Genomic DNA, 21089 nt, shown 5'->3' on the forward strand with positions numbered 1-21089 from the left:
TAAAAATACCAAGCCTAATTGTATGCTAATAAAAAATAACTTTAAAAAATCCACTCCTATTGGTATGCTAATAAAAAATTGCTTTAAAATTCCACGCCTATTGGTAGGCCAATAAAAATGCCTTTAAAAATTCCACGCCCAATGGTATGCTAATAAAAATGACTTTAAAAATCTCACGGCTATGGCACGGCTATTGGTAGGCCATTAAAAACGCCTTTAAAGATTCCACGCCTAATGTTATGCTAATAAAAAACCCCGTTAAGAACTCTACGCATATTAGAAGGCCATTAAAAATGCCTTTAAAGATTCCACGCCTAATGTTATGCTAATAAGAAATCCTTTAAAGAATCCTCGCATATTAGAAGGCCATTAAAAATGTCTTTAAAGAATCCAAGCCTATTAGAAGGCCAATAAAAACGCCTTTAAAGAATCCACTCCTATTAGAAGGCCTATAAAAATTTCTTTAAAAAATCCACGTCTAATGATATGCTAATAAAAATTACCTTAAAGAATCCACGCTTATTGGTGTGCTATTGAACAAATCCTTAAAAAAACCTATTGATAGGCTACTAAAAAATTATCTTAAAAAATCCACGCCTATTGGTAGGCTACTGAAAAATGCCAATACTAAAACATTCACGTCTATTGGTAGGCTACTGAAAAATTATCTTAAAAAATCCACGCCTATTGGTAGGCTACTGAAAAATTCCAATACTAAAACATTCACGCCTATTGGTAGGCTACTAAACAATTCACTTAAAAAATCCACGCCTATTGGTAGGCTACTAAAAAATTCCAATACTAAAACAGTCACGCCTATTGGTAAGGTACTGAAAAATTCCAATACTAAAACATTCACGCCTATTGGTAGGCTACTGAAAAATGCCAATACTAAAACATTCACGCCTATTCACATTCAGGCTACTAAAAATGCCCTTAAAAAATCCACGCCTATTGGTAGGCTTCTAAAAAATTCCCACGCCTATTGGTAGGCTACTGAAACATGCCTTTAAAAAAGCCATATCTATTGGTAGGCTAATAAAACATGCCTTTAAAAAAGCCATGTGTATTGGTAGGCTAGTAAAAAATCCACCCCTATTGGTAGACTACTAAAAAAATTCCTTTAAAAAATCCACGCCTATTGGTATGCTAATAAAAAATTCCTTTAAAAAATCCATTGGTATGATAATGGTTATCAAAAGGTCTGTATAGCCCAGTGTTCTTTGTTTATACCGCTCACTAAAGATAATTATGAAATATTTTCTCATGTTTGCTTTCATCTAATATTCATAACAAACTACAGACAAAATAAATAAAACAATTGAATAAAGCTTTTTTTGTTGCAAAGAGATATCGTTCAGTTACCTCCCGTATGTAAACACAATAAGGCCGAACCATCTTTGTTCGAATCGAATAGGCAACTGAAAATAGAAGCTTTTTTTCTAATGTGTATCTCTAATTTCTCGTTTAGTCAGGTTTAGAATTGAGTGAAATAAAGACGTCTGATTAAGTGAAAGCAAGATTTTTTTTTGCAAACAAATATCAATTCAAAATGTTAGCGATCATAAAATTCGGCAATCACAAAAGCAAATTATTTTACGATATACTAATTAAAACCCAGAACACAGCATTGGTAATTTGAAATTAAAATATAATACCAAAGACACAGTGAACATCTAATTTAATTCACAGTTGGCCCGACATTTCGCATCGACGGCAGCTGCAGAGAACTTAGATCGAAAGAACATTGACGATGTAGCAGCTTCAACCGAAGAATGGGAACGAGCCAAACCGTTTGAAGAAATTCCAACAATGAGTACTTTTAAATTTCTTCGCAATTTCTTGCCGTGTGGTAAATACGCCAAATTGGATTCATCGGAAATGATGTTGGCTTTTCGTGAAGATATGGGGCCAATTGCCCGCATACCAACTTTATTTGGTAAAGAGGGGTTTGTGATCACCCATAATCCACATGATTTTGAAAAGACACTACGCAATGAAGGTATTTGGCCTAATCGTCCCGGTTCTGAGGCATTAATCTATCATCGTAGTGTACATCGAGGGGACGTCTTTCAGGGTGTGGAGGGTCTAATTGGAACGTAAGTGTGATAAAAAAACAATATTTGAAAGCAATCAGATTTTTTAATTTTTGGAAATGCGGATTTTTTAATTTTTTTGGCCTACCAATAGGCGTGGATTTTTAAAGGATTTTTTTAGTAGCCTATCAATAGGCGTGGATTTTTAAAGGAATTTTTTGTAGACTACCAATTGGCGTGGATTTTTTAAAGGAATTTTTTTTAGACTACCAATTGGCGTGGATTTTTTAAAGGAATTTTTTGTAGCCTACCAATATGCGTGGATTTGTTAAAGGATTTTTTTAGTGGCGTGGATTTGTTAAAGGATTTTTTTAGTGGCGTGGATTTGTTAAAAGATTTTTTAGTGGCGTGGAATTGTTAAAGGATTTTTTTAGTGGCGTGGATTTGTTAAAGGATTTTTTTAGTGGCGTGGATTTGTTAAAGGAATTTTTTTAGTGGCGTGGATTTGTCAAAGGATTGTTTTAGTGGCCTACCAATATGCGTGGATTTGTTAAAGGATTTTTTTAGTGGCCTACCAATGGGCGTGGATTTGTTAAAGGATTTTTTAGTGGCCTACCAATAGGCGTGGATTTGTTAAAGGATTTTTTAGTGGCCTACCAATAGGCGCGGATTTGTTAAAGGGTTTTTAGTGGCTAAAGGATTTTTTAGTGGCCTACCAATACGCGTGGATTTTTTAAAGAGATGTTATTTTTAGCATACCTATAGGCGTGGATTTTTTAAAGAGATGTTATTTTTAGCACACCTATAGGCATGGATTTTTTAAAGAGATGTTATTTTTAGCATACCTATAGGCGTGGATTTTTTAAAGAGATGTTATTTTTAGCATACCTATAGGCGTGGATTTTTTAAAGAGATGTTATTTTTAGCACCTATAGGCGATTTTTTAAAGAGGATTTTTTTAAAGAGATTTTTTAAAGAGATGTTTTTTAGCATACCAATAGGCGTGGATTTTTTTAAAGATATGTTTTTTAGCATACCAATATTCGTGGATTTTTTTAAAGAGATGTTTTTAGCATACCAATAGGCGTGGATTTTTTTTAAAGATATGTTTTTTAGCATACCAATAGGCATGCCCTTTTTAAAGATATGTTTTTTAGCATACCAATAGGCATGCCCTTTTTAAAGATATGTTTTTTAGCATACCTATAGGCGTGGATTTTTTAAAGGCATTTTTTAGTACCTTACCAATAGACGTGGATTTTTTAAAGGCATTTTTTAGCAGCTTACCAATAGGCGTGGATTTTTTAATGAGACATTTTAGCATACCAATAGGCGTGGATTTTTTAATGAGACATTTTAGCATACCAATAGGCGTATTTTTAAAGTAATTTTTTATATCTTTTTGACTAGGCAAGGAGAAAAATGGGGTACCTTTCGATCCACTGTAAATCCTGTGATGATGCAGCCAAAAAATGTTCGCCTGTATTTTAATAAAATGTCTCAGGTGAATAAGGAGTTTATTGAAAGGTATGAAGTTCTGAAACTGTTACAACTATATTTCTCAAAATAAATACTTATTTTTCCATTCCAGAATTCGCAACATTCGCGATCCTGAAACCCTAGAAGTGCCTGCCAATTTCGAAGAAGAAATAAATCGCTGGACCCTAGAATCGGTATCCGTTGTGGCCTTGGATAAACAATTGGGTCTAATCACCACAAATCGAGATGACCCAACAGCTACAAGACTATTTCAATCACTAACGGATTTTATACAATGCTCCATGGAAATTGAAATGAAACCATCGATCTGGAAATATTACCAGACACGAACATTTAAAAAATTATTAACAAGTTTAGATGGTGTTATGGATATAACCAAAAATTTTGTGGATGAAGCAATTTCCCGGCTGGAGGAGGAACGTAAAAATGGTGTACCAGAAAAACCGGACAGTGAGAAAAGTGTTTTGGAAAAATTGATAAAAATCGATAGAAAAATTGCCATGGTTATGGCAATGGATATGCTGATGGCTGGAGTGGATACTGTGAGTATTAAAAAAAAAACAAATTTACTACATTAAAAAAGTTATTAAAAACATTTTTTCTCCTAGACCTCCACCACCTTTACCGGTTTACTTTTGTGTTTGGCCACAAATCCCGAGAAACAGGAAAAACTCCGCCAAGAAGTTCGAAAACTATTACCCCACAAGGACTCCGAATTTAATGAGGCTGTTTTCAAAAATATGCCCTACCTTAGAGCATGCATCAAGGAATCATTGCGTGTATATCCCTTGACTGTGGGTAATGCTCGAGTACCCATCAACGATGTAGTTCTAAGTGGTTATCGTGTACCTAAGGGAACTCGTGTGACAATGATTTCAACTTCTCTGCTAAAAGATGATACACATTATCCCCGAGCGAAGGAATTTTTACCAGAACGTTGGCTGAGACCTTCAAAGGCAGAAACGGAAAATGCCACCAACGAATGTCCAATGAACGCCCTGAAAGCTAGTAGTCCATTTATTTATTTACCATTTGGATTTGGTTCACGCAGTTGTATAGGTCGTCGCATCGTTGAAATGGAATTGGAAATGGGTATTGCTCGATTGATCCGCAATTATCATGTGGAATTTAATTATCCCACAAGGAATGCTTTTAAAAGTTTATTGATTTATGTCCCGAATATTCCGTTGAAATTTAAATTTACCGATGTTAAAGATTGATTTAAGTTATAATTAAATTAAAATGAAAAAATATATAAAACAACAAATTTCCTCTTCTAGGCATCATAAGGAGACCTTTTCCAACAGAAGGTATTGTAACTTGGCATTCCGGGTTCTTCGATGGTTAACACCTTCTTCGTAGAATGTCTTCCATATAAATCAATTTTTTTACAAGACTCGAATGACTCCGATATTGTGATGGTGCTTTCCATATTTACAAATCATGGTGGCTTTAAGTAGGTATTTCGGGGTTTAAGAGAATTAAATACAAGTTTGGCATAGTCCCAATACTGGAACCGCAGTAAACCCTCCTCTGGACGTTCTGGTTTTTATACAGAGCACTGCTGTATAATGGCATTTAACATCAAATGGTACGATGACGTTACGGATTGCTACATACTCTGTGAAGAGACGGAGACGATCGATGATCTCTTATGTCGCTTTCCAGTTTTGGCCTGCAGACGACATTATTTATTAGGCATTATTCATTTGCCATCATAAATAACGTTCTACTCTAATATGGAGTCTGCCTTAATATACAACATCGTCGACCGTTAATCTTAACTCCTATTTTATCAGCTTCGTTCACTTTCCCTTATTTCGTTTTCCTCTAGTTTTACATAGTTTTTCAAAAAAATGTAAACGTTTCATTAATATAAAAATTATTTTCTTTCTTCATTCTACTTTCCTTAATGTGTTATTCTCTTGTTTGCTATTCTCTCGAATGTTTTCCTTCCAAAACGAAAAAAAAACACCACCATTCACTGTTCGACGGTGTTTTGTTTCCACATAGACAATCCGTCTCTCCTTTTACTTGGTGGATGTTACTCAATTGTGGGTAGTTTAGCATTTCATTGTTTGTTTATTTCAGACACGTCATGGCTATTATAAAATTCGCATATGTATATTCCAAATTATTTCGATATAAATACCAGATATAATATGTCAAACAAGTGTTGATACGAGTGTTTAACATTGTTATATATGATCTATTTTATAGAAAGTGTATGTTCTACAGGTCTTCTATGAAAAATCTTTGTATAGGTGTCCTGTAAACAAAACACCTCCTAAAAACGCTCTGTACATAATGGATATCTTATAGCTCCTATGTATATCCATCTGGCCTTTAAAACATATAACATATTCCACATGCCTTTTAAACGTCTTCTGTCTATATAAGACCTGTTGGAGATCTTCTGTGTAAAGAAGTCCTGTCTATAGATGACCTTTTAGTGATCTTTATTCTTAGAAGACCGGCTGGATGTCTTCTGTCTACAGAAAATATCCTAAATGTATATGTTCTATAGAAAACCTGCGATAGAAGTTCTGGTGATTGCCTTCATTTTGCTGAAGACCTGATATTATAGAATTCGCATATGTATATTCCAAATTATTTCGATATGAATACCACTTTTAATGTGTCAAACATGTGTTGATATGAGCAACATGACCTATCGAGTGTTTAACATTGTGATAAGTGATGACTGAGAACAAGTGATGACAGAGAACAAGCTTATTAATGCCTATAAACACGGGCAGCCGTGTCCATGCATGAACATCATTACCATAGAAAAACCACCATTCAAATAGACTCCAAAGTTGTTTCTCTCTCTTTCTCTGTCTGACAAAAAGCCAGTATTTACAGTTTTATGAATCGAATTCATAAAATGCAGAATTCCGGACATGGACAACACTTTCTTACCACTATTCATTTAAAATATTAATTATCTTTTCTGAGTAAACTTCACACTTCTTTCTAGACCAAATTTGGCCAAAATTGAGAGAATCGGGCAAACCTAACATCTGATGAAAGCATATATAGAAGCTATATCGAAGGATGAGGTTGTTAAGTTTGATGAAAGAGGTCTTCGATCTATAGAAGATCTGTAGGAAGACTAGTGTCTATGAAAAATATTCTTGGTCTGTAATAGCGATTTTATCCATGAGTATGAGACATTCTGGCATATGAAGACTCTAGTTGGAGAAGATCTATAGAAAATGTTTTGACTTTATAAGATCTGTTGAGGATCTTCTGACTATAAAAGACCAGTTGAAATTTGTCTGTCTATAGAAGGTCTGCTGAGGGTTGCCTGTCTTGCAGGTGATCTATTAGACGTTTTTTGTCTGTAAAATACCTGTTGATGGTCTTCTGCTTATGATGGAAATCTTCTGTCAGTGTAACACCTGATAAAGTACGTCTACGTACGTGATGAAGTACGTCTATAGAAGACCTGATAAAGGATCTGTTGAAGATCTTCTGTTTACAGTAGTTCTGTTGGAGGTCTTTTTTATAGAAACCCCGCTGGAGGTCCTGTATTTATATAAAAGGTACTGAAGGTATTCTGTTTGTGGAAGACCTATTGGAAGTCGCCTATTTGTAAAAATTTTATTTTTCCTATAGAAGTGCTGCTGAAGGTCTTCTGTATGCAGAACACCTGGAACAGGTCTTATGTCTATAGAGGATAATTTGGAGATCACTCTGCCTATATAAGACTTGTTGGAGGACATATGTATACTGACTTCTTCTTTTTTATATATTGTAGCCTTATGGAGGATCTATAGGAAACCTTTCGCCTACAGAAAACATTTTCGACTGTAATAGGATCACGGGGAGGTCTTCTGTTAAAATGCTTTTTCGGTTCTGTTCTAGATAATGTTTTTTCTTACATATATACTCCACTTACGATCTTGTGTATAACAATAAAACTAAAGCTACTGTTCGAAGCTAAAGAAATGAGCTCCGCAGAAAATGAAATTATTATCATTTAACCACAATGCGGGAAATCACAATTTAACTAATATAGGCACACTTTTGCTATTTTTTGCGTGATATCGATTCCTTTGAAGATATACAATCAAGCAGATTTTTTACACTGTGTGCAATTAGTAGAAAAAATTAATTTCTCTGAATTTTTGATTTGCCCTAGTAACGTTAACAAAATAATTAATTAAAAATATTTTAAGTTTTCTGTTTTTATTTTTATATTCATAACAAACGATCCGCTCATACCACACTAGCTCATTAGCAATAGAAGAAAAAGTAATTAAAACAAATAAAAGAAAAAAGCTTCTGTGTGTATTCTACTCAAATGTCTCCGGCATGGAAAGAGAAGACTCGCTTATTCTCAAATATTTTCCAATATTGGGTCAGTGCTTGGGCGAACGTTGTACAAATTAAAGGCATTTAGAACGAAAAAAAAATATCCGCACAACGATGACAAAATACCACAATTATTTGTTGCGGAATAAAAATAATTATCGATTTGTGGTAAAACAATTAAATCAAGTAAGATAATAATTTTTAAAAACTATGCGAAATGTCTATTAAATACCAATATCTTTATTATAGATACGTTCCGTGGCAACAAATCCCAATCATCCTCTCTCTGAAACCTCACCAAAGTCATCATTCTCCGAACAATGGCAACTGGCCAATCCGTATGAAGAAATTCCAACATTGGGATCTTTTGAAATGTTCAGAAATTTTTTACCAGGTGGTAAATTTGTTAATCTGGACCTTACGGATATGATAATGACACTTCGATCCGAATTGGGTCCGATATGTAAAATGAAGGGTGTATTTGGTCGTCCTGATATGGTAATCACACATAATCCCATCGATTTTGAAACTTTGCTACGGAATGAAAGTGTATGGCCTAATCGTCCTGGCTCGGATGGCTTAAGTTATCATCGTCGTGTACATCGTGCGGATTTCTTTCAGGGTGTTGAAGGATTAATTGCGTCGTAAGTGGAAAATAAATTTAGTTTAATTTTTATTAGATATAAAATTGTACAATGATCTTTGTCTACAGGACCAAAAGACTTTCTTAGACAAGATCCTCTATAAATAAGTAATTTTTAATAAAACAAAGGGTCTCCGAAAGAACGAAGCATCCTCTATTTAGTCATGAGACATGCTTCCCATATATTCTCTGTAAGCCAAGGGGCTCTTACAGATCTTCTTTAGGAAGAGGACTACCCATATGTCTGCTAAATATAGAACAATTGTTTTCCCCAAATACCAAAGACCTCCTACATCTAGTAAATCTCCCTATAGATCTATAACAGAACACCCCCTAACAACTTTCTGTACGTAGTGGATCTCACTTAAAATATCCATCTGTTTATTTGAACATAAAACAGTTTTCACGGGACTTTTGACAGTCTTCTGTCTATATTAGATCTGTTGGAGGTCTTCTGTCTACAGAAGTCCTGTTAAAGGTCTTTTGAGATCTGCTGAACGTCTTCTGTCCATAGAAGACCTGAGGGAATTCGGCAGACGTGATGGAGTTTTTCTGTTTATTCTGTCTATAGAATACCTGGGTGAGATTCTATAAAAGTCATGATTGAGGTCTTCTGTCTGTAGAACAACTGGAAGTGATCCTTATCTGTACAAGGCATGTTTTAGGTCGACTGTCTATAAGACTCCTTGGAGGTTTTCTGTCTGTGGAGGAACTGCTGAAGATCTGCAGTCTATAAAACGCCTGGAGAAGATCTTTTGTCTATAGAAAGCCTGAATCCTGAAGATCGGATGTGTATAGAAGACCTCTTAAAGGTATTCTGTCTATAGAAGACCTGTGGCAAATCTTTTGACTATAAAATCATCTTAATGTCTTTTTCTATGAAGTCCTGCTAAAGCTCTTCTGTATGTAAAGGCCTATAGAAGGCCTGCTGGAGATATTCTGTATCTAAAAAACCCCGTTATTCGGTTTGTAGAAGACCTGGAGGAGGTCTTCTGTTTGTGGAAGGCCTTCTGGAGATCTCTCTGCTTTTAGAATACCTTCTGGAGGAAGGTATTCTGGAGATCTCTATGTTTATGGAACAACTATTTTCTTTCTGTAGAATTATTGTAGGCCAGTTGGAGATCTTCTATCTATAGAAGAAATGGATGAGTTCCTCCATCTATAGAATACCTAGAGGTGAACCCATATCTATATAAGGTCTGTTTTATTCCGGCTGTATATAGAAGACTTCTTGTAGATTTTCTGTTCGTAGGGAACCTGCTAAAGATCTTCTGACTATGGAAGACCTGTAAGAAAACTGTTGATGACCTGTGGAAGATCTTTTGTCTGTTGAAACCTGCTTGAGGTTTTCTATATATGTCTACAGAATGCCTGGTGGTGATCTTCTGTCTATAAAAAACCTCCTGTTTGTAGGAGGCTTCAAAAGATCTCTCAGCTTATAAAATACCTTCTGGATGTCTGCTTTTTATAAAACATATTTAAAGGTATTCTTACTATAAAAAACCTGTCGAAGGTCTTCTGAATATATGAGGCCTGCATGAGGTATTTTGAGGGGTATCTTGTACATAGAAGACCCGCTGGAGATCTATGCATATATACGACTTCTTTGAGGTCTTTTGTTTTAAGTCTGATGGATGTCTTTTCTAACGAAACGCGCCTGAAGACTTTTTTCTAGAGACGACCTACTGAAGGTCTTCTTTATGTAGAATACCTGGATGAGTTTCCCGGCCTATAGAAGATCTGTGGGATATATTGTGTCTATAGAAGATTTGCGTTATGTGCATTCAGAAGGAAGGAAGGTTCTGTCTATATAACAAATGTAGTAGGCAATATCACAATGAAATGTTCCATCCATAGAGCTGGTGGGATGTTTTTACCCTAAGAAAACTGGTTGGTGATATCCTGTCTATTGAAGATCTGTTATAGAACTTCTGTATATCGAAGAACTGTAGGAAGTCTTCGGTCTATAAAATACTTGTTGAAGATCTTCTGCCTGTAGAAGTCCGGTATGCGATCTTCTACCAAAATAACACGTCCAGAATATCCTCTGCCTATATAAGACTTGTGGGAAGTCCTCTGTACGTTTAAGAAGTCTTCTGCCTAAAGAAGGCCCGCCGGAGATCCTATAGAAGACTATTGGCTGACTATAAAAGAGCTCCTGAAGGTCTTCTGTCTATAAAAGATCTGCTGAAGGTCTTATGTTTCTATGAGTTATGTATAGGAGCAATTTTATTTTTTGTTTTATTTTCAGACAAGGCGAACAATGGGGTACATTTCGATCAAAAGTAAATCCAGTATTACTGCAACCTAAAAATGTACGTCTCTATTTGGATAAGATATCTCAAGTCAATAAGGAATTTATAAAAAGGTGAGTCGATTAAACCAATTTTATACATTAATAAATAAGTTTTTCCAATATTTCAGAATCATTGAAATTCGAGACCCAAAATCCCACGAGGTCCCCAGTAATTTCGAAGAAGAACTTAACCTGTGGTCTTTAGAGTCAGTATCAATTGTGGCCTTGGATCAAAAATTGGGATTACTAAGTGAAAATCGTTCAAATCCCGAAGTGAAGAAATTGTTCGGCCTATTAATCGATTTCTTTACATTATCGGTGGATATTGAATTTAAGCCGCCGATATGGAAATATTACAAGACAAAGAAATTCAAAAAGTTAATGGAAACTTTGGATGGTGTGACAGATATTGTCAGTAAATATGTGGAGGAGGCAATTGAAAGGATTGAAATTGCCGAAAAGGAGGGTTTAAAATCCGATCAGAAAAGTGAGCCAAGTGTGTTGGAGAAATTAATAAAAATTGATAAAAAGGTTGCCACGGTAATGGCCATGGATATGCTAATGGCCGGTATTGATACGGTAAGAAAATTCAATTCAAAAAATATATTTTTATAAAATAAATAAATTTTTTAAATCTCTTTTCTAAGACCACATCTGCCTTTACGGCATTACTTTTGGCCTTGGCAAAAAATCCAGAGAAACAACAAAAATTACGTGAAGAAGTTATGCGTGTTCTACCGCACAAAGATTCGGATATCGATGAGGTGGCATTTAGAAATATGCCATACTTAAGGGCATGCATCAAAGAATCTCTACGTGTCTATGCCTTGGCTATGGGTAATGCGCGTATATCAACGACGGACATGATTATAAGTGGCTACCGAGTACCAAAAGATACCCTAATTATGATTGTATATTTATCGTTGATCAACAATGATGGCTACTATCCGAGAGCTAAAGAATATTTACCTGAACGTTGGCTAAGATCGCCGGAGGGGGAAAATGCATTGAAGCCTCGTAGTGCCTTTGTTAATTTTCCCTTTGGATTTGGTGTCCGTAGCTGTATTGGTCGTCGCGTCGTTGAAATGGAAATGGAATTGGGCATAGCTCGTTTGGTGCGCAATTTTCACATTGAATTTAATTATTCGACTGAGAATGCCTTTAAAACATTGTTGATTAGGGTTCCAAATATCCCATTGAAATTTAAATTTACCGATGTTGAAAATTAAATAAAAATTAAAAATTTTAAAATCAATGAATCTGAATGGGAGTTATATGTCAACAAAGTCCAATGGTCTTCCTTCTATAACAGAAACCTTGTAGCAGGTCATCCGAATATATAAGATATGTGGGGGTTTTCACTAGGTCTCTTGGCTATAGAAGATTTGTAGAAGAATTTCGGTACAAAATAGGCAGGAGTGATATCTTCTGTCTGCGGAGGATTTGCTGGACAAATTCATTCCATTGTGAGAGATCTATAGGAGGTTTTCTGTCTATAGTAAACGTCAGATATGAAAATCATCTGCCTTAGAAGTCCTAAGGTCTTTTATGTGTAGAGTACCTTGACGATTATCCTGTCTATAGAAGGCCTGCTGGAGATCTTCTGTATATAAAAAAAAAACCTGCTGGAGGTCTTCTGTCCGTAGAAGACCTGGAGGTGGTATACTGTTTATGGAATCCCTGTTAGAGGTCTTCTTTCTATAGAATACTTTGTTGGAGGTTTCTTGTCTATAGGAAGCCTGTAAAAGGTATCCTATTTATTAAAGACCTGTCGAAGGTCTTCTGCCTATAGATTGCCTGTTTGGGGCCTTCTTGAGGAGTATATTTTCTATAGATTGCCTGCTGCAGGTCTATGTCTGTATACGACCTACTGGAAGACCTCTATAGACGATCTGCTGAAAGTCTTCTGTATGTAGAAGACCTGAAGGAGGTCTCTTGTCTATTGAAGTCCTAAGGAAGATTTTTTGTACATAGGTGATTTTTTTATAGAAGGTCTGTAAATATTCGGTCTATAAAATAAATGTAGGAGGTATTTTGTTTATAGAAGGCTAGTCTTCTGTCTGTATAACTCTAATAGGAGATGTTCCAGAGGGAGTTTTACTTATAGAAGGTCTGTGTGAAATTTTCTATACATAGAAGGGGTGGGATGTTTTTGCCCAAAGAATACCTGTAGAAATCTTCAGTTTATAGAAGATCTAGGAGGTCTACTTTTGGACATCCTCCGTCTGTAGAAGTCCGGTATGAGATTTTCTATCAAAAGAAGACTTGTGGAACATCCTCTCCCTTAGTTTAAAAAATCTATAGAAGGTCCCAAAAAAATATTCTGCCTATGATGGTTTGTTTAGATGTAAGTAGAGGAGAGCTTATATTATTATATGCATTCAAAAGACCTGCAGTTAGTCTTCTATCTCAAGAAGGTTTATGTTCATAATGGACTTGTAGTAGGTATTCTGTTTATAGAAAACATTTATTAAGTCCGCTGACCCTGTAGGAGGTGCTTTGTATATAAAAGACTTTTAAGATATGTCTAAGATAGAGACTTTTATGATATATCTGCAAGAGGTATTCGTTCTTTAAAAGTCTTGAGGTATTGAAGACCTACAGAAAGATAATATGTTCTATATATGTAGAATATATTCTGCATAAAAACAGTCCTTTTGGAATTTTTTTGTCTACAGAGGACCGGTGGGAGAACTTTTGTCGGTGAGGGCGAAGTCCACTGTCCGCGTAAGAGGTTTTCTGTCTCTCTGACAGGGTTTTCTCCCTAAAAAATCCCGCGGAAAGTATTTTACCTATATGAAATCTGTTGGAGAACTTCTGCCTATTAATCGTCTATATGTAAAAAGTTGAAGGTCCGAGTAAAATGTGAAGAGGTTTTCCTATTCTATGTAGATCTGTATCGGTCGGTATAGACGTTTTCTGTCTAGATGACTATAGTAGATATTCCTCAAAAGAACTATGTGATGCGTTTGTCTATAGAAGGCTAGAAGAAGGCTATTTTATCTTAAAAATATTTTTATCTACGGAGACTTGTAGGAAGCCTTCTGTCAACATATGATCTGTAAGAGTTATTCTATCTACAGAAGGCATGTAAAAGGGATCTTATATTCATAGAATACCTCAATAAGCGTTCAAGTCCTTAGATGGCCTCAATCAGGTCGAAGACCTCACCTTATATATATATATATATATATATTTTTTTTTTTTTGGCTTTGTTTATGAGTACCGCAGCGATATAATTTATTTTAAGTTTTAACTGATAAAAACCACTGAACAGATGTTCGACTACATCAGAGGCTCTGGCAGGTGTTGATTTTTTAAAGAATTTTTTCATTGGCTCCAATAGGCCCCAATAGCAAAGGCTCCAATTTTGTTGAAGATGTTTTTTTTTTCAGAGGCTCCAGTAGACGTGGATTAGTTAAAGAATTTTTTCCAGAGGCTCTAATAGGCGTGGATTTGTTAAAGAATTTTAAAGAGACGGTGATTTAATAAAAAATCAGAGGTTCTAACAGGCATAGATGTTTTTAGATATTTTAAAATATGATGGTTTAATAAAAAAAATAGGAGGCCCCAAGAAGCGCAGATTCTTTTTCAGGCGTAGATTCCAACATTTGTGGCAGTTGATAAAATTTTTTAGAGGTTCCAATATTCCTGTACTTCATTAAAATATATTTTTTCAGAGGTTCCAACAAACCTTCCAAAGGTCTATAATGACCAAAAACCTTCCAATGGGCTTCAGTAGTCAGAACGTCTACACATGGAAGTTCTTTCAAAGGTTATTGTGATTTTTAAGAGTAATCCCAATTGGTCTATTAGTACAGACTTCCTTCAAAATGTTTCTATGATGATGATAAATATATATACCGACATTAAATCTGTGCTAAATCTGTCCTAAATAGGATATGAAACAAAATTTGTCGTCGCTACATCCTTTCATTCCAATATCAGCAAAAACAAATATAATGTCGACTTTTAATTATTCTTTAGGTTCTTTTTTACAAGACTCAACTACAATTTTGAGGGTAAAATTCGTACATTTCGAATACGAGGAGATTTAAATATTTTGGGCTGTATACACAATTTGGTACTGAACATATTTTTGCACTCATCTATGTATTGAAAAGCGTATGTAATCCCAAAAATACACATTTACTTGCCGCGTATTAAATATAAGCTCTTAAAACATACTACAACAAACATTATTTAAAAACACCACATCCATTGGAGCGCCTCCGAAAAAGTTATTTAAAATATCCACGCTTTTTGGAAGTAAGCATAATCACATTTATCGCTTCTTTAAAAGAGAATCACGAGAGAGAACCCCTAAACTCAGGCTATTCGTTTATAAGGCACCCTCATGACAATATCAACATTTAGATGACAAGCAAACGCTTACAAAGTCACAGCTTTTATTTTAATTCGTTGTTCACTATTTTATTTTTTCTTTTCAATTCGTCAAACATGATCAAATAAAGACAAACAACTAGATACATAAATGTCATACGCCGGCAGGGAACACAGCAAATAAGTACAACAAAAAAAAAAAAAAAACAAACAAATTTATTAATTGATAAAAATGACCGAAAATGGTTTAATAAAACATTTTTTACAGCTACGTTTCACATCGACAAATGTCCAGATTTCACACAGTGACAACAAAACATTCCCTACAGAATGGCAAAATGCCAAACCCTTCGAAGACATACCCTTGATGGGTGACAAGTCCATGATGAAACATATGTTATATGTTCGAAAGGATTTCTTTGGGTGTGTTACCGGTTTGGTATCAGTGTAAATAGAAAGAAAATGTGGGAGATATCAGTTGCGAGTGAAAAGAAAGAATATGTAAATAAACACCTGTTCCAAATAGTGCTTATCAGTAAAAAACTTAAAGATATATATATATATATATATATATCGCTGACCGTGGGGTAATCAATAACAAAGACGGCTGACGAAATGTATCGAATCAATTTCTAGTCACACTTATTTCATTTGAAAGTGAGTCGGTTCCAAAAAATCGCGTCTATAGTGCGCCTTAAACAATTATTTAAAACAATCCACGACTATCAGAGCCTCTGATGAAGTCGAACATCTGTACAGGGGCAATCATTAAAAAAGAGCAACATTCAGTATTAGATAAAATTTACCCAATCAATTTGTAGTCACTTATTAAATTTTCAAGTGGCAGGCCCAGAAAAAAATCTTTCAAAAATCCATGCCTTTAGTAGCTCTTGAAAAAATAATTCTTTAAAAAATCCATGCCCATAGTAACCGATGAAACAAACTATATTAAAAATCCGCGACCTTTAAAATAATGTTAAACGGTTTACGTTAACTGTTAGAACCTCTGAAAATCCACGACTTTTGGAGAATCTGAAAAAATTCTTTAACAATTCCACGCCTATTGGAGCCTCTGAAAAAAATTCTTGGCTTAACTCTAGTTTAGTAAAAACGATCAGATTTTTCTAAAATTTTTTCCAGATGTAGGTATTTTTACCCTAATTATGGGGATATATTTTTTTCTTGGGGGACGTACCCGGTTACCCGGTTATTTGACCCGAAAGTTCGGGTCCGGGTACCCGGTTATACCTGGTTCTACGGATCCGATCAATACAAAATACAATATGGGTATCATTTTAAAGGTTATAAAAATACCTTTCCAATGAGTGGTGATATGATGGGGTTTTGGAGACACAGCCAAGAAAACTGGATTTTGGACCCCTATTTTTTTTTGAAAAACTCCCTAAAAGTCGAACTTGGGACCATTATAGTCCCAAATGATAGACCACAAATTGCCCTTTCCAAAATGGTGTGATATGTGGCTGTATCTGCTGTGGATCAACAGATATGGGCCTTAGAACCCTACAAAAAAAAAGAAAATTCTGTCGCGTAGCCGGTGTTGGTACCTGTCCATAGGAGAAAGTCTTAAATCCCCGGCCGAAGGCCGGCTACCCAGAAAACTATTCTATATGAAAGGAGATTCTGTCGCGTAGCCGGTGTTGGTACCTGCCCATAGGAGAAATTCTTAAATCCCCGGCCGAAGGCCGCCTACCCAGAAAACTATTCTATATAAAAGGAGATTCTGTCGCGTAGCCGGTGTTGGTACCTGTCATATCTCATATCTTTGCATTTGCATATAAGACATTCATGTTAATACTAAACATGAATTTGACATAGTCGGTTTGCAGGGTTCTAAGGCCCATATCTTTTGATCCACAATAGATACAGCCACATGCCGTACCATTTTGGAAAGAGCAAATTGTAGTCTATCATCTAAGTAAGGAGTCGAGAGGGACCATAATGGACCCAAGTTCGACTTTGTATTAATCGGATCCGTAGAACCGGGTATAACCGGGTACCCGGACCCGAACTTTCGGGTCAAATAACCGGGTAACCGGGTACGTCCCCCAAGAAAAAAAACATTCCCATAATTAGGGTCAAAATACCTACCTCTGGAAAAAATTTCAAAAAAATCGGGTCGTTTTTACTAAACTAGAGTTGTTCCAAATTCTTTAACAAATCCACGCCTATTGGAGCCTCTGAACAAAATTCTTTTATAAATCCACGTCTATTGGAGCCTCTGAAAAAAGTCTTTAACAAATCCACGCCTATTGGAGCCTCTGAAAAAAGTCTTTAACAAATCCACGCCTATTGGAGTCTCTGAAAAATAGTTCTGTTTAAAATCCAGGCCATTTGGAGCCTCTGAAAAAAAATTAGTGTAATAACAGAACTAAAATGCCCATCTCTGAGCGAATCACACTTATCGTTTTTGTTTTCTACGACAGAGAACAACAAGAGAGAATCGCCCTCTCTCACGCTTCTCGTTTATAAGGCACCCTCATGACAATATCAACAATTAATTGACAAGCAAACGCTTAAAGAGCAACAGCTTTCATTTTGTTGTGATTTGTTGTTCGCTATTTTTTCAAAACATGATCAAATATAGACAAACAACGAGATATATAAATTTCTTAAGCCGGCAGAGAGCACAACAAGTAAATACAACAAAAACAAATTGATAAAAAAATACAAAAAAATATTTAATAATATATTTTTTCACAGCTACGTTTCACATCCACAAATGTCCAGAATTCGCCCAGTGAAAACAAAGCATTGCCCACAGAATGGCAAAATGCAAAACCCTTCGAAGAGATACCCTCGATGGGTGACAAGTCCATGATGAAAGATATGTTACCTTGGGGTAAATACGGTCGGATGGAATTACCAAAATTGTTAGTGACCCTTAAACAGGACATGGGACCAATTGTACGAGCTCCAGCATTTATGGGTCGTCCCACATCGGTTATAACTCATAATCCAAATGATTTTGAAATTGTATTTCGCAATGAAGGTATATGGCCCATAAGACCGGGAGGTGATGCTCAAACGTATCATCGAACAGTACATCGAAAGGATTTCTTTGAGGGTGTTACGGGTTTAGTGGCAGTGTAAGTAGCAAGAAAATTTGTGAAGTTTTAGTTGTGAGTGAAAAAATTTACAAAAACAGCTGTTCCAAATTGTTCTTATCAGCAAAAAACAAATTAACAAAATTATGTCGCTGCAGGTGGGGTAATAAACAAACAAATAATCACAAATATTATCTGACGAAATGTGTCAAATCAGTTTCTAGTCACACTTAATAGATTTTAAAATGAGTCACGAAGTTCCAAAAAATCACATCGCTTAACAAAATATGTTAAAAAAATCGAAGCCTGTCAGATTCTCTGATGTAGTCGAACACCTGTTCAGCAGTTCTTATCAGTTAAAAATTAAAATAAATTATATCGGTTATCTTAAACAATGAACGACAAACAATATCAGATAAAATATTTCCAATTTATTTATAGTCACACTTAATCGATTTTAAATGAGTCACGAAGTACCATAAAAGCCCCTTAAACACTTTATAAAAATCCACACCTATTGAAGGCCTTGGAAATAATTCTTTAAAACAATCCACACCTATTGAAGGGTTTTGAAAATAATTCTTTAAAATAGATCCACACCTATTGAAGATCAGGAAAATAATTCTTTAAAAAAAATCCATACCTATTGAAGACATTGAAAAAAATCCATACCTATTGAAGAAATTGAAGAAAAAAATCCATACCTATGAAGACATTGAAAAAAAATCCATACCTATTGAAGACATTGAAAAAAAATCCATACCTATGAAGACATTGAAAAAAAATCCATACCTATTGAAGACATTGAAAAAAAATCCACGCCTATTTGGAGGTTCTGAAAAAAAGTCTTCAAAAAAAACCACGCCTATTTGGAGGTTCTAAAAAAAATCTTTAAAAAATCCACGCCTATTTGGAGGTTCTGAAAAAAATTCTTTAAAAAATCCACGCCTATTTGGAGGTTCTGAAAAAAAAATTCTTTAAAAAATCCACGCCTATTTGGAGGTTCTGAAAAAAAATTCTTTAAAAATCCACGCCTATTTGGAGGTTCTGAAAAAAAATCTTTAAAAAATCTACGCCTATTTGGAGGTTCTGAAAAAAATAATTCTTTAAAAAATCAAGGCTTATTTCATGTTTTTTCTTTTTTCATAGGCACGGTGAAAAATGGGGCAGTTTCCGATCAGCTGTGAATCCTGTCCTACTGCAACCCAAGAATGTACGGGTATATTTGCATAAAATGGCCCAAGTGAATGATGAATTTATTAAAAGGTAAATATATTTCAAAAATCCAGACCCATAATACAAAACAAATTTAAAACATATCCATTTGCAGAATTCGTCAAATACGTGATCCCGAAACGTTGGAAGTTCCTGCCACTTTTCAAGAGGAAATGAATCGTTGGACCTTAGAATCGGTATCCGTTGTGGCTTTAGATAAACAATTGGGTTTGATTACAACAAATCGTGATAATCCCGATCTGAAGAAAATGATTTCATTACTAAATGATTTCTTTGAATTGGGATTGAAACTTCAAGTGGGAATTCCTATTTGGAAATATTTCAAGACACCGAAATTCTGGAAATTTATGAAAGTCCTTGATGGTCTATTGGAAATTGGTAATAAATATGTAAATGAGGCCATTGAACGTCTCGACGCAGAGAAGAAGATGGACTTGCCAGAGAAACCAGAAAATGAGAAAAGTGTATTGGAGAAGTTGATTAAAATTGATAGGAAAATTGCCACTGTTATGGCCATCGATTTGATATTGGCTGGAGTCGATACGGTAAGGTGGAAACAAAATCAATTCAAAACACTATTTTAATAAATATATTTTTTATAGACTTCCACAACATTTACTGCCCTTTTGCTGTGTCTGGCTAAACATCCCGAGAAACAAGAAAAGTTGCGTGAGGAAATTCGACAAATTCTACCTCACAAAGACTCTCAATTTGAGCCAAATTCTCTGAACAATATTCCCTATACCCGAGCGTGTATAAAGGAGGCCTTACGCATGTATCCCCTAACAGTGGGCAATACTCGCATTTTGGCTAACGACGCTGTTCTAAGTGGTTACCAAGTACCCAAAGGTACCCAAGTCACCATGGTATCGACTGCTTTGTTGCAGGAGGATGAACACTATACCAAAGCTAAGGAATATTTACCAGAACGTTGGCTACGTCCCAACAAGGCGGCGGAGGAAGCCGGCGAATGTCCTCATGCTCTTAAAGCCAGCAGTCCATTTATTTATTTACCCTTCGGCTTTGGTCCACGTAGTTGTGCTGGTCGTCGTATTGTTGAAATGGAACTGGAATTGGGTATAGCTCGGTTGGTGCGAAATTTCCATATTGAATATAATTATCCGACAGATAATGCTTTTAAATTTAAACTTATTAATATACCGAATATCCCGTTGACATTTAAGTTTACCGATGTTGAAAATTAAATTAACGAAGAAATACATATTTGAAATTATTTATATATTATATATATATAGTATGTCTTGAAAAAATGCATTATTTTTATACCCTCCACCATAGTTTTGTTTTCCGTTTGTAACGCATCGAAATAATCATTTCCAACCCTATAAAGTATATATATTCTTGATCAGCGTAAAATTCTATGACGATTTAAGCATGTCCGTCTGTCTGTGAGTGACTACACTCTAGCGTCTAAACGAATTGAGATAGATCGCCAAAAATTTTGAATGGAGTCGTATTTTGGGGGTTTTATTGCATTTTTCGACCGAATTCGCTGAAATTTGGTTCTTTGAGTTCATATTGGGTAGCCAGGGCTAGTCCCCATATAACACCCTTTTTATACCCTTCACCACACTGCGCTACAGGGTATTATGTCTTTGTGCATATGTTTGTAACAGGCAAATGGAAAC

General features: G+C 35.4%; 3 protein-coding genes across 3 annotated transcripts; all 3 read left to right on the forward strand.

The window, feature by feature from the left end:
* The first annotated feature begins 1552 nt into the window (after nt 1-1552).
* Nucleotides 1553-4756, forward strand: LOC133326643 (cytochrome P450 CYP12A2-like). The gene is made up of 5 exons (XM_061535274.1): nt 1553-1633; nt 1693-2099; nt 3447-3563; nt 3628-4078; nt 4145-4756. The coding sequence occupies exons 1-5, from the start codon at nt 1553-1555 to the stop codon at nt 4754-4756; spliced, it is 1668 nt and encodes a 555-aa protein (XP_061391258.1).
* Nucleotides 4757-7970: 3214 nt separating this feature from the next.
* LOC133326644 (cytochrome P450 CYP12A2-like) lies at nt 7971-12025 on the forward strand. Its single transcript, XM_061535275.1, has 5 exons — nt 7971-8042; nt 8106-8500; nt 10751-10867; nt 10924-11374; nt 11443-12025. The coding sequence occupies exons 1-5, from the start codon at nt 7971-7973 to the stop codon at nt 12022-12024; spliced, it is 1617 nt and encodes a 538-aa protein (XP_061391259.1). The 3' UTR covers nt 12025.
* A 5705-nt stretch (nt 12026-17730) lies between these two features.
* On the forward strand, nt 17731-20645 carry LOC133326635 (cytochrome P450 CYP12A2-like). Its single transcript, XM_061535267.1, has 5 exons — nt 17731-17793; nt 17861-18246; nt 19354-19470; nt 19535-19985; nt 20043-20645. Exons 1-5 carry the CDS (start codon nt 17731-17733, stop codon nt 20643-20645), a joined length of 1620 nt encoding a protein of 539 aa, XP_061391251.1.
* The last annotated feature ends 444 nt before the right edge of the window (nt 20646-21089 follow it).

The sequence above is a fragment of the Musca vetustissima genome, unplaced genomic scaffold (assembly GCF_032173495.1).
Source record: "Musca vetustissima isolate MV318-11 ecotype Yass unplaced genomic scaffold, APGP_CSIRO_Mvet_v1 utg22059, whole genome shotgun sequence".
Taxonomy (NCBI): domain Eukaryota; kingdom Metazoa; phylum Arthropoda; class Insecta; order Diptera; family Muscidae; genus Musca; species Musca vetustissima.

Bases quoted from the DNA above. Each gene is read 5' to 3' on its own strand.
- LOC133326643 (XM_061535274.1), top strand. From the start codon at position 1,553: ATGTTAGCGATCATAAAATTCGGCAATCACAAAAGCAAATTATTTTAC. The intron at 1,634-1,692 runs GTAATTTGAAAT...TTTAATTCACAG, and splicing joins AAACCCAGAACACAGCATTG to TTGGCCCGACATTTCGCATC. The intron at 4,079-4,144 runs GTGAGTATTAAA...TTTTTCTCCTAG, and splicing joins TGATGGCTGGAGTGGATACT to ACCTCCACCACCTTTACCGG.
- LOC133326644 (XM_061535275.1), top strand. From the start codon at position 7,971: ATGACAAAATACCACAATTATTTGTTGCGGAATAAAAATAATTATCGA. The intron at 8,043-8,105 runs GTAAGATAATAA...TCTTTATTATAG, and splicing joins TGGTAAAACAATTAAATCAA to ATACGTTCCGTGGCAACAAA. The intron at 10,868-10,923 runs GTGAGTCGATTA...CCAATATTTCAG, and splicing joins AATAAGGAATTTATAAAAAG to AATCATTGAAATTCGAGACC.
- LOC133326635 (XM_061535267.1), top strand. From the start codon at position 17,731: ATGATCAAATATAGACAAACAACGAGATATATAAATTTCTTAAGCCGG. The intron at 18,247-19,353 runs GTAAGTAGCAAG...CTTTTTTCATAG, and splicing joins GTTACGGGTTTAGTGGCAGT to GCACGGTGAAAAATGGGGCA. The intron at 19,986-20,042 runs GTAAGGTGGAAA...TATTTTTTATAG, and splicing joins TATTGGCTGGAGTCGATACG to ACTTCCACAACATTTACTGC.